The 15,311-nt window shown below is 41.0% G+C and overlaps 1 protein-coding gene across 1 annotated transcript in view; it reads left to right on the plus strand.

Annotated features, from left to right (window-relative positions):
• LOC139317866 (cytochrome P450 2J2-like) overlaps positions 1–15,311 on the plus strand; it is a 43,428-nt gene that overhangs the window by 11,477 nt on the left and 16,640 nt on the right. The window contains exons 4-5 of the mRNA XM_070944990.1: positions 2,248–2,408; positions 7,530–7,706. Of these exons, the coding sequence (XP_070801091.1) occupies positions 2,248–2,408; positions 7,530–7,706 (338 nt within the window). The remainder of the gene's footprint in view (positions 1–2,247; positions 2,409–7,529; positions 7,707–15,311) is intronic.

Consider the following 15,311-nt stretch of genomic DNA (forward strand, 5'->3'; position numbering starts at 1 on the left):
CGGAAGTCTGGGGCCCCACCTGGTCCTCCTGGGCCGGATCCGTGGCTGGCATTGTTTGAAAAAGGGGCTCATTTCCAGGGATAGGTGCAGAGCCCTCTGATAACGGGACATCCGGGGATAATTCTCTAATGGAGCTGCTTCTCAATGGAGCCGGGGACCTGGCCCTAGAAGGAAGCTCCTGTGCAGAAGAAGGAGGAAGAGGTTCTGCTTGGGATTGGGCCTTGAGGAAGGCCTTTTCTATGGCCTTGTGGTGGCGTTGTTCCAGTTTAGAGGAAGCTGCAGGGGCCGAAACCGCAGAGGATTTAGATGGTTTGGACCTTTTGGACATGGCAGGGGTCCCTGATGAGCCTTCTAAGGGGTCTTAATTGGCCCTGTGCTTCCCTGAGCCACTGGCGGAAGAAGAGTCTTTAGTACGCCTGGCGTCTGCCATTTTAAATATATACGTTGGCTCGCAAAATGGCCGCCCGCACTGACAGAGAAATAATGGTGCCAAAAAAAGGAAATTGCCTCACCGCTGCTCTTCTCTGGTGTTCAAAAACACCGCTAATGAAGCCGTGAAGCCAATTAGGATCGTGGGTGGCGTGGAGAAGTGATCGCTAGCCTCCTGGCTATCAGCGCGATTGCTTAATCAGCTCCGAAACAGTTCAAAGGAGCGCCAATGCCGAGACCTGCTAGCGCCGAAAAAAGGAAGCCACCAGCCATCTGGCTGTTACTGCGGCGCTTCCGTGCGTGAAAACGGCCGATCACTAACCCAAAAGCTATTAGCGCGATCCCAGGGCTCCTCTCTTTGCTCAGTAAATATATCCATATATATAGAGGTATATCAGGCTGCTAGGACAAAGCCGTTGAACCGCAGCAATGCCTCCCCAATGGAAAGGGGGAGCGATTTTCAGCTTAATCAAGCTGTCAGCCAGCAAAAAAGGAATTTAAAAGAAAGGGCTGAATTTCCTCTCACATTTAGGTAGAAAACGGCTAGCTGGGAAGACAGGTCTGTCGAAACACTGGGCCAGGAGGGCAGAGTCATGCAAATTTAGCAGACTCGGTCATATGCTGCATAGAGGAGTCATTCCCCATTCTGACTGCCATTTCCTTCCTGGGCGGAGAAAAGGGACTTTTGACTGTTCTTCACACATGACTTCCCAGTGGGGAATTCTGGGAGTTGAAGTCCACACACCTGAACGCCAGCAAGGCGTTTCTCACTGACTCAGAACATAGAATAAAGTTGGAAAGGACCTTGGAGGTCTTCTAATCCAACCCCCTGCTTCAGCAGGAGACCCTGTACCATTTCAGAAAAGTGCCTGTCCAAACTCTTCTTGAAAACCTCCAGTGTTGGAGCACCTACAACTTCTGAAAGCAGTTTCTGTTCCACAGGTTCATTGTCCTCACAGTTAGGAAGTTTCTCCTCAGTTACAGGTTGCTTCTCTCCTTGATTAGTTTCCATTCATTGTTTCTTGTCTTGCCTTCTGGTGCTTTGGGGAATAGGTCAACCCCCTCTTCTTTGTGGCTACCCCTCAGATATATTGGAAAACTGCTACAATGCCTCCCCTAGTTCTTCTTATTGTCAGACCAGACATACCCAGTTAGAACACAGAGCATAAAATAATAGGATTGGAAAGGACCTTGAAGGTCTTCTAGTCCAACTCTCTGCTCAAGCAGGAAACCCTACACCATTTCAGACAAATGGTTGTCCGGTCTCTTCATAAAAGCCTCCAGTGATGGAACACCCACAACCTCTGGAGGCAAGTTGTTCCACTGGCTAATTGTCCTCACTATCAAGAAATTTCTCCTTAGTTCTAGGTTGCTTCTCTCCTTGATTATCCCAAAGGTGCTTTTTCAGGAGGCAACTGGACTTTCTTGTTCTTTTCTTTTGAAGACGTTTCGCTTCTCATCCAAGAAGCTTTTTCAGCTCTGACAGGATAGTGGGGAATGGAGGGATTTATACAGATAAACTTCCAAGTGCTTCAAGGACCCTCTAAAAGGATGCAAATGACCAACTGTCTACAAGGAATATAAATCTTCCATTCCCCAACTTTGGGACTACCATGACCTGGATGACTGAGAATCTCTTCTTGATTAGTTTCCATCCGTTGCTTCTTCTCCTGCCTTCAGGGTTGACTCCCTCTTCTTTGTGGCAACCCTTCAAGGACTAGAAGATGCTATCGTATTGTGTCATCCCTAGTCTTTCTCTGCAGGCCCTATGCAATCTTTGCAAGAGGCATGCCAGTCACCGAGTCTCTCTCTTTGCAGGAAAACCCATGAATCCTTATTTCGCCCTGAACCTCGCAGTTTCCAATGTGATTGGTATGCTAGTCTTTGGACATCGTTTCTCCACAGAAGACGAGACTTTTCACCACCTGCTGGAAGCCATGGAGAAGATTTTCAATGTTTCTGACAGCGTTGCGAGTAAGGTGAGCTGATCCCTTCTTTCCTTTTTCTAAAGAAAATCAAAATGTGATGGTCACTGAACAATCGTAGAGGTTGTGGGTCAAAAAACCTGCAATGGGAACTAAAGGCAAGCTTGGAAGCAGGTCTATCTGCAGCGAGAGGAGTCCAAAAAGTCAAAATGGCGGCCACGACGGTGCAATAAAAAACCCAGCCCCTTTTTTGGGTGGGTCACACAGGTGGCACAGATGTGAAAAGGACAGGTCTTTGATTGAATTGTGGTGGCAGCCATCTTTTTGATCCCATCCTTGCCGAGTGAGATTGGTTGGGTTTCCCGTACAGACAGTCCTTGAGTTACGACCATAATGGAGCCAGCCCATCGTGGTTGTCATTTGTTTTGGTCGTAAAACTTTTTGTGTTGGCGGTAAAATTGTGTGACCAATCATCTGTAATGATTCTCAGTCACCCAGATCATGGTTGTCCCAAAGGTGTTTTTTCAAAAGGCAGCTGGACTTTGTTTTGCCTTGAAGACGTTCTTCAGAACTGAAGAAGCTTCTTGGATGAGAAGCGAAAGGTCTTCAAGGAAAACGGAAGCCCAGTTGCCTTTTGAAAAAGCAGCTGTGGGACAAGGACAGCCACATTTTTAAGATGAAGAATGATACTGTCCAATGTTCCCCTCCAAGGGGAAATGATAATCTCGGACTTTAAGGGACAGATACATCAATTTGAGACTCTAGACTTAATGTTCTTGCTTATTCCTGCTTTATAATTTTATTTTGATGGATAGAAACTAACCAAGAGGGGAAAGCAACCTGGAATTAAGGAGAAATTTCTTGACAGTTAGAACAATTAACCAGTAGAACAGTTTGCCTCCAGAGGTTCTGGGTTCTCCATCACTTTTTAAGAAGAGACTGGACGGCCACATGTCTGAAATGGGTATAGGGTCTCCTGCTTGAGTAGGAGGATGGACTAGAAGGCCTCCAAGGTCCCTTCCAGCTCTATTCTATTTTTTAATTTTTTTAATTTTTTATTTTATTTGTCAAGAATGTATTAGGTAATAAGTATAACCATAGATTGGATACATAAAATAGGTACCAATAGAGGAAATATTAGGACAGGGACGGCAGGCACGCTGGTGGGCTTATGCACACCCCTTACAGACCTCTTAGGAATTGGGGGAGGTCAACACTAGACAGTCTTAGGTTAAAGTTATGGGGGTTTTGGGATGAAACCACAGTCAGGTAGAGCATTCCAGGCATTGACCACTCTGTTGCTAAAGTCATATTTTCTGCAATCGAGTTTGGAGCAGTTCACTTTAAGTTTGTATCTATTGTGTGCTCGTGTATTGTTGTGGTTGAAGCTGAAGTAGTCATTGACAGGAAGGACATTGTAGCAGATAATTTTATGAGCTACGCTTAGGTCCGACCGAAGGCGGCGTAGTTCTAAGTTGTCTAAACCCAGAACTTCAATTCTGGTGGCATAAGGTATTTTATTGTGGGTAGAGAAATGGAGGACTCTTCTCGTAAAATATCTCTGGACTTTCTCAATTGTATTTATGTCCGATATGCAGTGCGGGTTCCAAACAGATGAGCTGTATTCGAGAATTGGTCTAGCAAAGGTTTTGTATGCTCTGGTTAGTAGTGTGATATTACCGGAGAAGAAGCTACGCAAGATTAGGTTAACAGATTTGTGGCGAAGGTTGTTGAGAGTGTGGTTGCGCAACAGCTTCACCAGTACCTGGATGAAACGTCGTATCTGGATCTGTTCCAGTCGGGTTTCAGGCCTGGGTACAGCACGGAAACGGCATTGGTCGCGTTGGTTGATGATCTCTGGAGGGCTCGGGACAGGGGTTGCTCCTCTCTCCTGGTCCTGTTAGATCTCTCAGTGGCTTTTGATACCATCGACCATGGTATCATGCTGCACCGGTTGGAAGTGTTGGGGGTGGGAGGCACCGTACTATGGTGGTTCTCCTCCTTTCTCTCCGACTGGTCGCAGTCTGTGTTGACAGGGGGGCAGAGGTCAACCCCGAGGCCTCTCATATGTGGGGTGCTGCAGGGATCGGTCCTCTCGCCCCTTTTGTTCAACATTTATGTAAAGCCGCTGGGCGAGATCATCCGTGGTTTTGGGGTGAAGTACCATCAGTACGCTGATGACACCCAGCTGTACATCTCCACCCCGGACCACCCCAATGATGCCCTTGAAGTGATGTCCTGGTGCCTGGAGGCCGTACGGATCTGGATTGGGAGAAACAGGCTCAGGCTCAACCCATCCAAGACTGAGTGGCTGTGGTTTCCGACGTCCCGATATAGTCAGCTGGTGCCATCACTCTGTCAGGTTTTGGTGCTATCTTGAATAAACTTCATTCTCAAGCGCAAACTGTTTAATGAATCATTTTTATTTTAAGAATAGCAGAATCCGACATTTCTGATTCAAATTGACAGTTTGCGCTTGAGAATGAAGTTTATTCAAGATAGCACCAAAACCTGACAGACAGCCAAACTGGCCCCTCCTTCCAACCCCCTCCTCTTCCGCTCTCCAACCCCAATGTCCCATTGGCCATCATACAGATCCATCTCTACATCCCGGCACGTTCTTTTCACAGGAATGTAGCCCCCATCCTCGTCTCCCAGGAAACACTATCTGTAACATACAAAACTAGGTAAAAGTTCATCTCAGCAATAAATCAAGCTTCTGCTCTTTCTGCTTCATCTTGTTATGTCAGCGCTGGAAGAAAACCTAATTTGGAACGCTGACATCCGGCCCCTCTCCCTTCACTTCTGCGACATCACCTATCCCATAGGGAAAACACAACAAGATTAGTCTCATCAGCCCCTCCCTGGCTGTGCACCCCCCCTCCCGGCTTTCCCGGGTGGTCTGCATGGAATTTTGCTATAAGGCGATCAGCTTGAATGTTTGCGCTCTTCACCCAGGAAGCCTCTGACAATGGGTAACCCTTCCATTTAATTAAGTACTGAAGGTGCCCCCTGTGCCATCTTGAATCAAGAATCAAGACACACTGACTATTGGGGACGAATCATTGGCCCCCACGGAAAGGGCTCACAACTTGGGCGTCCTCCTGGATTCACGGCTGTCTTTAGAAGAGCACTTGACGGCCGTGACCGGGAGGATTTTTCATCAGGTCCGCCTGATTCACCAGTTGCGTCCCTTTCTAGATAGGGACTCCTTACACACAGTCACTCATGCCCTCGTCACTTCTCGTCTGGACTATTGTAACGCTCTCTACATGGGGCTCCCCTTGAGGTGCACTCGGAGGCTCCAACTGGCGCAGAGTGCAGCCGCGCGGGTGGTTATAGGAGCGACGTGGCGTTCCCATGTAACACCTCTCCTGTGCGAGCTGCACTGGCTCCCAGTGGTCTTCCGAGTGCGCTTCAAGGTTCTGGTTATCACCTTTAAAGCGCTCCATGGCTTAGGACCTGGTTATCTACGGGACCGCCTGCTACCACCAATAGCCTCCCACCGGCCAGTACACTCCCATAGAGAGGGGCTCCTCCGGGTGCCGTCGGCCAAACAATGTCGACTGGCGGCCCCTAGGGGGAGAGCCTTCTCTGTGGGGGCACCTATGATCTGGAACGAGCTCCCCCCAGAGATACGGAGGATTCCGGATCTGCGCACCTTCCGTCACGTGCTTAAGACTTTTTTATTTCATCAAGCTGGCCTGGCCTAAATCTTCTCCCCTTTTTAAATGTAAATTTTAATTTGTTTTTAAATTATGGGGTATTTTAAATTCAGCCAAATTATTTAATTCATTTTTACCTTATTTTAAATGTTTGTATTTATGTTTTTTATCTTGTGACTGTACACCGCCCTGAGTCCTTATTTATTTAATAAAATAAATAAATAAAATAAACAACTCTTAATGCCTTTTTAGTGGGCTTTGGCACTTAGATCATTAGACATGAGTACTCCAAGGTCCTTGACAGAGTGAGGGTCATCTACAAGGTCGTGTCCACTCAGCTTGTACTTTGTGTTCTGATTCCTTTTGCCAATGTGTAGAACAGAGCATTTGTTGGTTGAGATTTGGAGTTGCCAATTGTTTGACCATTCCGACACAAAGTCAAGGTCTTTTTGAAGGGTAGCAGCATTGTCGGTGGTGTTAAATATTTTTACATCATTGGCGAAGAGAATGCAGTTGCTTATAATCTGATCGCAAAGGTCATTTATTTATTCCAATTGATTGATTGATTCAACGAGGGACCTAGAATTCTGCCTCAATATTATGTTCTACTAAAAGAAAAGAAAAAACTGCCTGCACTTTCTCAGAAACCCTGAAAAGGAGAATACAATGCTAAGATATTTGCAAATACAATAGTAAAACCAAAAGATAAGAGCAATAAAAATAAGGGGGGGGGGAATTAGAAACAAAAGGAAATAATCATTCACTGACACTCAGGTTTTTTTTCTTATGCCTCTTCCTCCAAAGATGTTCAAAACAACTAGAATTTAATTCATCCTCGAGTTAAAGAAAGTAGAGTAGAATGTTCTGGTCATATCAAAGTCTTGATAATTTCTGCCAAGAATATTCTCAAGATCGTTCTCCACGATTTTGCTCTCAAATAGCAATAGAAATAGCACTTATATATTGCTTTACAGTGCTTTACAGTCCTCTCTAAGCAGTTTACAGAGCCAGCCTCTTGCCCCCAACAATCTGGGTCCTGATTTTACCCACCTCAGAAGGATGGAAGCTGAGTCAACCTTGAGCTGGTCAGGATCGAACTGCTGGCAGTAGGCAGAGTTAGCTAGCAATACTGGATTTTAACCACTGTGTCATCACAAAAGTGAGTGAGAGAAGGAAGGAAGGAAGGAAGACCAATAGCACTTATATACTGCTTCACAGTGCTTTACAGCCCACTCTAAGCAGTTTACAAAGTCAGCATATTGCCCCCAACAATCTGGATCCTCATTTTACCGACCTCAGAAAGATGGAAGGCTGAGTCAACCTTGAGCCTGATGGGATTTGAACTGTCAAGTTGCAGTCAGCTGGCAGTCAGCAGAAGTAGCCTGCAATACTGCACTCTAACCACTGCACCACCGTGGATCTCAGTTCCTTTTGCCTCTGTTTAATCCTTATGTCTTTATTTCATCGATATGGCTGCCTAACTCAGGTGATGTTTCTTCTCTTCCATCAGCTGTACAATATTTTCCCCTGGATTATGCAGCGTGTCTCAGGACCTCACCAGAAGGCATTTTCCTCATGTGACTTTATTCAGTCATTCATAAGAGAGAAGATCAAGAAGCACCAAGAAGCAGACCATCGAGAAAAAGACCAAGACTTCATCCATTTGTACCTGGATGAAATAGAGAAAGTAAGTGGATACTCTTTTGTGTACTGTGGACTGGCTGCAGGGGCCCTGAGATAAGCCATTGCAGGCCATATGGGGCAGCTCCACCCCCCTGCCTCACGCAGTGGCAGCACTGGTACACCGCAAGCAAGCAGAAGATGAGCCTCCCGTACATTGGGGAAAAAAATAAGACACCCCCCAAAAATAATCCCTAGTGCTTATTTTGGGGCCCAAAAGAAAATAAGACCTGGTCTTCTTCTTATTATTATTATTAAAAAGTTTTATAAAAGATACAAACATTTTCTCCCCCCTCCCACCACTCCACCCTCACCCCATCCCACCCCCCTTTCCCACCCCCCCCTTCCCCCCACCCCCCTCCGACTTCCCAGAACAAGCACAGGATATAGCATTCACAAACATAAAACTAAAATATGCCAACAATTTGTTGACTTCAAATTCTCCCTAGGTCTTTAACTCCTTATAACTCAAAACGCTGTAAACATAAACTAAACTAAAGATTACAAATATTTTATTCATAAGCTATATGAAACTTCTTAGTCTGATACTTATTTTGAATATAGTCAATCCATCTTCTCCATTCCGATATATATTTTTCGTTTGAGTGATCTTTAAGATATGATGAAATTTTTGCCATCTATGCCAAATGCACGACTTTTAATGTACATTCCTCAATAGTAGGTGGATCTTCTTTCTTCCAATACTGTGCCACCAGTAGCCTGGCTGCTGTTATTAAATTTAAAACCAACTTAGTCTCTATCACAGTACAGTCCGTAACTATTCCCAACAGAAAAAACTGTGGTGTGAATTTATTTTATTATTTTATTAAATTTCTATACTGCCCTTCTCCCGAAGGACTCAGGGCGGTGAACAGCCACAAGATAAAACACATAAATACAAAAATTTAAAATAAATTAAAAACTAATTAAATAATTTGGCTGAATTTAAAATACCCCATAATTTAAAAACAAATTAAAATTTACATTTAAAAAGGGAAGAAGATTTAGGCCAGGCCATTAATCTTTTGATCTTTTGATCTGAAATTTGATCTTTTTCTTTAAAATATTTTGAATAATCCATCATATTTTTATCCAAAAAGCCTTAATTTTTTTACATGTCCACCATCTATGAAAATACGTAGCATCTTCACACTCACATCGCCAACATTTAGGTTGTAAATTGGGATACATACAGGCTAGTTTTTTTGGATCTAAATGCCATCTATAAAATATTTTATAAAAGTTCTCTCTTAAATTTTGGGCTTGTGTAAATCTTACATTTCTAACCCATATCTTTCCCCATGTTTCCATCATTATTGGTTCTCCTACATTTTGTGCCCATTTTATCATACAGTCCTTGACTAGCTCTGTTTCTGAATCTATTTCCACTAATACATTATACAACCTTTTTATGTGCATTTGGCTTTTATCTCTTATTTGTTTTATCAAATTCTCATCCTGTTGCAAAATACCGGTTTTCTGATCTTCTCCCCATCTGGCCTGCAGCTGTCCATATTGAAACCAAGTTTTTATTACTCCTTCTTCTCTTAATTGTTCCATAGATTTTAATTGTAATCTGACTCCTTCTTTATAAAGGAGTTCCTTATATGTAATCTTATCTTGTTTTTGCTCCATATTCATACTCTCTATCGCATGTCTGGGTACTGTCCATATTGGTAACTTATCGTTTAATTTGTATTGATACTTCTTCCAGACACACAATAGAGAATTCCTTAATATATGACTTTTAAAAGTCTTATCCACTTTCTTATCATACAATAAGTAAGCATGCCAGCTGTAAACCAGACCATATCCTTCAATGTTTAATATCCTTTCCTCCGTTAAATTTATCCAAACAGTAACTGCTGATAGGACAGCGGCTTCATAATACAATCTTAAATTGGGCATTTTAAGACCTCCTCTTTCTCGTGTATCTTGCAGAGAAACCAGATTTACTCTTGGTTTCTTCCCTGCCCACACAAACTTATTTATACTCTTCTGCCATTCCTTCAAGTTAAAAAAGTTCATCTTTTTTAAGTATAGGTATCATTTGAAAAAAAAAATAAAAACCTTGGTAAGACATTCATTTTTACTGCCGCTATCCTTCCCAGCAAAGACAATTGTAATTTTTTCCACTTTTCCATCTCTTTCTGTATTTTTTGCCACAACGGTTCATAATTGTGCTGATATAGTTTCATATTTGTGGTCATAATATAAACCCCTAAATATTTAACCTTCTTTACTATCTCAAATCCTGTTACCCTTTCTATCTCATGTTTTTGGCTTCTAGTCATATTTTTAGCTATTATCTTTGTTTTAGCTGTATTTATTTTAAAACCAGATACTTGTCCATATAGGTTAATTATATCCATCAAGGCTGTAATCGATTGTGCTGGTTGGGCTAAGGTAACAACCAGGTCATCCGCAAATGCTCGTAACTTATACTCATGCTGTCTAATTTTAATTCCCTTTATTGTATCTGTCCCACGTATTTTATTCAGTAAAATTTCCAGCGTCAGAATAAACAACAATGGAGACAAGGGACAGCCTTGCCTTGTTCTTTTTTCTATATTAAAAATATCTGTTAAACCACCATTAATTATTATTTGCGCTGTTTGTTTCTGATATATTGCCTTAATAGATTGTATAAAATGTTCTCCAAGTTGCATCCTTTCTGTTAATTTCAATAGAAAATGCCAATTCAGTCTGTCAAAGGCTTTCTCAGTATCCAAAAATACTAGCACTGCGGGGACCTCGTTGTTCCTCCCCAAATACTCTAGTAAATTAACAATTTGCCTTACATTACTTTTCATTTGTCTACCATTTATAAAACCAGTTTGATCATGATGAATCATTTGCTGCATAACTGTCATTAATCTATTTGCTAATATTTTAGCAAAAATCTTGTAGTCTGTATTTAAAAGTGAAATCGGCCTATAGTTTTTTGGATCTGTATGATCTTGACCCTCTTTTGGGATCAAAGAAATAAAAGCTGTCTTCCAAGTTGGAGGTACCTCTCCTCCCTGTTGTATATTGTATACTGGTCTTATTTTTGGGGAAACACGGGTAGTACCACAGAGCAAACAAAGAGTACAGTCACCATGTGCTTTACTGCTCAACTGTTTTAAACTGTAACAGGAAACAGGAAACTCTCCTCAGAACAAATAGAACCATAGATTATAACCATAGATGCAAACTAAACACTGCCATCTCCTAGCTGAATGATTCTGTAATTGTTACAATACAAAATAGATTCTAATATGTATTGCAACAGGCAAGGACTGGAAGGAAGAGATGACCTTCAAGATTTCTCAGGTATACTTCCGGGTTTGTCTGCCACCGGCGAAGACGGTCGCTTCTGAAGGACCGCCAGCCCCGCCGCCTGTAAAGCCGCTCCGAGTGAGGGGAGCGGCTTGAAAACTCCAAAATCCTGAGGATTTGAGGAGAAGAGGGAAGCAAGAGGCAGGTTGAGCCCCCGTGAACCCCCAGAAGTCTGCTACTGGGGAGGAAACGGGCGCGGCTCCCTTTTAACTTGCGGAGACTCCGGACGGCGTGGGACGACTCTGCCTGTCAGAGCAAGCCGGCTGCAGCAAACATTTAAATTGAGTGGAAAATAATTTTGCTATAACACAACCTCAACCCCTAAACCAAGAAACTGCAAGTATTTCTTTGCTTTTGAACTTCTGATTCGGGAAAAGTTAGAGCGAGCGGAAACGGCTTGAAAAAATGGCGCCGTTCCAGTGTTAACGAGCTGAAAGGGAGAGTGATCTCGCAAAGCTATTTCAACAAGCTACATTGCATTGCTTGTAGCAAGCGAACAGAGAAGAGTGGAAGAAAAATTCCTTTTTAAAATAAACCTGAGCTTGCTCCAGCTTACTTAATTTCTAATTTGATCAAATCTGGGGGACTTTTTTAAAGGACTTTGTGGAGGTGTAAAGGGGGGGAAAAGAAAAAGACTTCCTTTTTTCAGAAAAGTTAATTTACTTGGCAGAATGGCTTCAAAGAAACAGGAAGGAAAGGCTGCAGGGGAGGGATCTCCCACTCACAAACCGGAACAGCAGCCCGCTCCCAGTCAGCAGAGTGAGGGAAAGGATTTTGATGTTCAAAGTTTGAAAGATTTTATTACTCAGGCTCTGGATGATAAATTTCAAAAATCACAACAGGAAATGAAGAAAGAAATTAATGAATTTAAAGAGGCAATGAAAGAGAATTATGACAAGGTGTCTGACAAATTGTCAAATGTGGTTTCTGATTTGGCAGAAACCATTACCAAAGTGGATTCCAAACTGGAAGAATTCAAATCAGAAGTTAATGTCAAAATGAAGGATACTGATTCTAAAATTGTTGATGTGGATAATAAAGTGCAGAGAGTTGAAAATGAAATTACAATGATACAGTTTCGATCCATGGAATTTGCTATAAGGCTTCGAGGAATAAAAGAGAATGATAGGCAAGATTTGAGACAGATTTGTTCTGATGCCCTGGCTGTATTGTTAAAAATTGATCCAGCAGACGTGGTTTATAAAATAGACAAAATTTACAGAGTGAACTCATGGGTGGCTAGACAAAGAAAATTGCCCAGAGATGTGGTGATATATTTTACTGACAGAAGAATAAGAAATGATATTTTGCAAAGATCCTTTCTTTCCTCTGTGCAAGTGGAGGGAGCTCAAATTGGAATCTACAAGGAACTACCACCTAAGATGTTAAAAGATCGAAAAGAATATAGGTTTCTAGTTAATGAATTGCAAAAGCAAGAAATACCATTCCGGTGGGATGCCCCAACTGGTATAATTTTGAAATATAATGGAGAGAGCCATCGATTGAATACTTTTCAGAAGGCGGAATATTTTTATTATAATATTCTTAAAGAAAGATCATCATCCCCACGTACATCTACAATGTTGGAGACAAACAGTGATAAGGAAAAGCAACCTCAGCATGAGAGGGAACAACAGTCCAAGCAGATGGAATTAGTGGAAATGCAGGGAGCTGTTGGAGGAGGAGGTTTTATGGAGGAATCCCTGTTAGAATCTTCACCAATTTTGTCAACAAGAGATGCTGCTTTGGATCTAGCTCGGATCCCTGAAGTTAAGGACCAGCGTATAACTCGTGCAATTTCTAAGCAAATAAAAGAAAAACAACAACAAGAAAGTCAACATAAAAGGGGAGCTAAAAGCACCACACAAAGTGAAGCCATGTGGGGAGCGAGGCCAAAGACCTCAGAAGAAGTGAGGCAAGGCAGCTCATCGCTTCAGAAAGGTCAAGATGACAATTAGGCTTTTATCTTGGAATGTTAACGGATTAAATTCACCACAAAAAAGGAAGAAGTTATTTACATATCTGAGACAATTTAATAATGACATAATTTGTCTACAAGAAACTCATATTCGAACTCAAGATCATAAATACTTGATAAACTCTAAATTAGGAACACATTTTATAGCTTCAACTTCGGAAAAAAAGAATGGTGTGGTTATTTATGTAAATAAAAGATTGTCTGCTAAAATTATAGAAGCAGATGAAGGTGGTAGGTTTATCGCAATTGAATTGCATACGGCAAACGGTCAAATTCTTTTGATTGGAATTTATGCTCCGAACCAACAACAGGATCATTTTTATAAGACTTTACGTAATAAAATATTGCAATGGGATTACAGATCTATTTTAATAATGGGAGACTGGAATGGAGCAATTGATTCTAAACTAGATAAAAAGAGTTTGGCGAAAGTAAGGATCAGACTACCACAGACTTTTTTTGATATGAAAGAAGATTTGGAATTAAAAGATATTTGGAGAATTTATAACCCAAAAGAATTGGACTATACTTTTTTCTCTGATAGACATAGATCTTTTTCCAGGATTGATTTTATCTTGTTATCAGACGATTTACTTGTTAAAACAAAAAGAACAAAGATATTTCCAAGAACTTTAACCGATCATAGTTCTGTATGGATAGAAATTGAGATGGGAAAGACTGAGAGAAGGTCGTGGAGATTAAATGAAAATTTGTTTAGATATGAAAAAAATATAACAGAACTTAAAAAACAGATGAAAGAATTCTTTGAGATGAACTTGAATAAGGGCACCCCAATTGAAATTGTATGGGATGCGAGCAAAGCGTATATGAGAGGGGTACTCATTTATATGAACTCTAAACACAAACAGAATCGACAAAAGAAAAGATCCGAATTGGAAGTAGAAATAAAGAATAAGGAACAGCTACTCATTAAAAACCCAACAGATGAAAGAATATCTGGTGCTATAAAACTTTTGAAAGATCAATTTCAAATGCTCTTGGTGGAGCAAGCTGCAACAAATTTACAATATGCGAAACATAATACGTTTTGTAATGCTAATAAACCGGGAAGATGGTTGGCCTACACTTTAAGGAAGAAGCAGAGTTTACGGACTATTGAGAGTATTGATATTGGAGGGAAAGAAATTTTTCAACAAAAACTGATTAAAGAAGTTTTCGTAGACTATTATACTAAATTATATGCTAAAGATGATATACAGAATGGACTTATAGAAAAATATCTAGAAGAGAAAAGAATTTCAAAAATTACTAGCCAACAAAAAGAAAGAATGAACTATCCTATAACAGTTGAGGAAATAATCGCAGCAATTAAACAACTTAAAACAGCTAAAGCTCCTGGAACAGATGGATTGACTGCAGTGTATTATAAAACTTTACAAGCAGAAATGGTGGAACAACTTAGAGATTTATTTTGCAATATACAACAAGGGGGTAAAATACCCCCATCATGGAAATCAGCATATATCACTTTGATACCAAAAGAACAAGTAGGTCCTAAAAAACTGGAAAATTATAGACCAATATCTCTTTTAAATAATGACTATAAAATTTATGCAAAAGTATTAGCCAACAGACTGATGCCAGTAATCCAAGAGGTGATTCATGATGACCAAGCGGGATTTATAGAAGGCAGATACATGAAGGACAATGTAAGGCAAGTTATAGATTTATTGGAATATCTTGAGAAGAATAAACAGATCTCTGCAGTGCTGGTTTTTTTGGATGCGGAGAAGGCCTTTGATAGAGTGGACTGGAATTTTCTACTAAAGACTTTAAGAAAAATGGGATTTGGAGACCAATTTATACAGGCGGTCTCAGCAATTTACCAAGAACAAAAGGCACAGATTATTATTAATGGAAGTTTGACATCAGAGTTTAATATTGAAAAAGGGACCAGACAAGGCTGTCCGTTATCCCCATTGTTATTTATCTTAACACTAGAAGTCTTGTTGAACACAATACGGGATTCGAACAACTTGAAAGGTATAGTGATAAGGCAAGAGGATTACAGAATAAGGGCATTTGCAGATGATCTGGTTGTTACCCTAACACAGCCGATGGAATCAATAATCCAGATGAAAGACATTATACAAGATTATGGTATAGTATCAGGTTTTAGATTGAATCAGAAAAAAACTAAGATGATAGTTAAAAATATGACACAAGATCGACGACATGAATTTCAAAATAAGGCAGGTTTTGAGATTGTACCAAAGGTTAAATATCTAGGAGTTCAGGTTGCAGAATCAAACATTAAATTGTTTCAAAATAACTATGAAGTACTGTGGCGAG

This window comes from Pituophis catenifer, unplaced genomic scaffold, assembly GCF_029215685.1.
Source record: "Pituophis catenifer annectens isolate HBS135680 unplaced genomic scaffold, rPitCat1.0.hap2 SCAF_6, whole genome shotgun sequence".
In the NCBI taxonomy this organism is placed as follows: Eukaryota; Metazoa; Chordata; class Lepidosauria; order Squamata; family Colubridae; genus Pituophis; species Pituophis catenifer.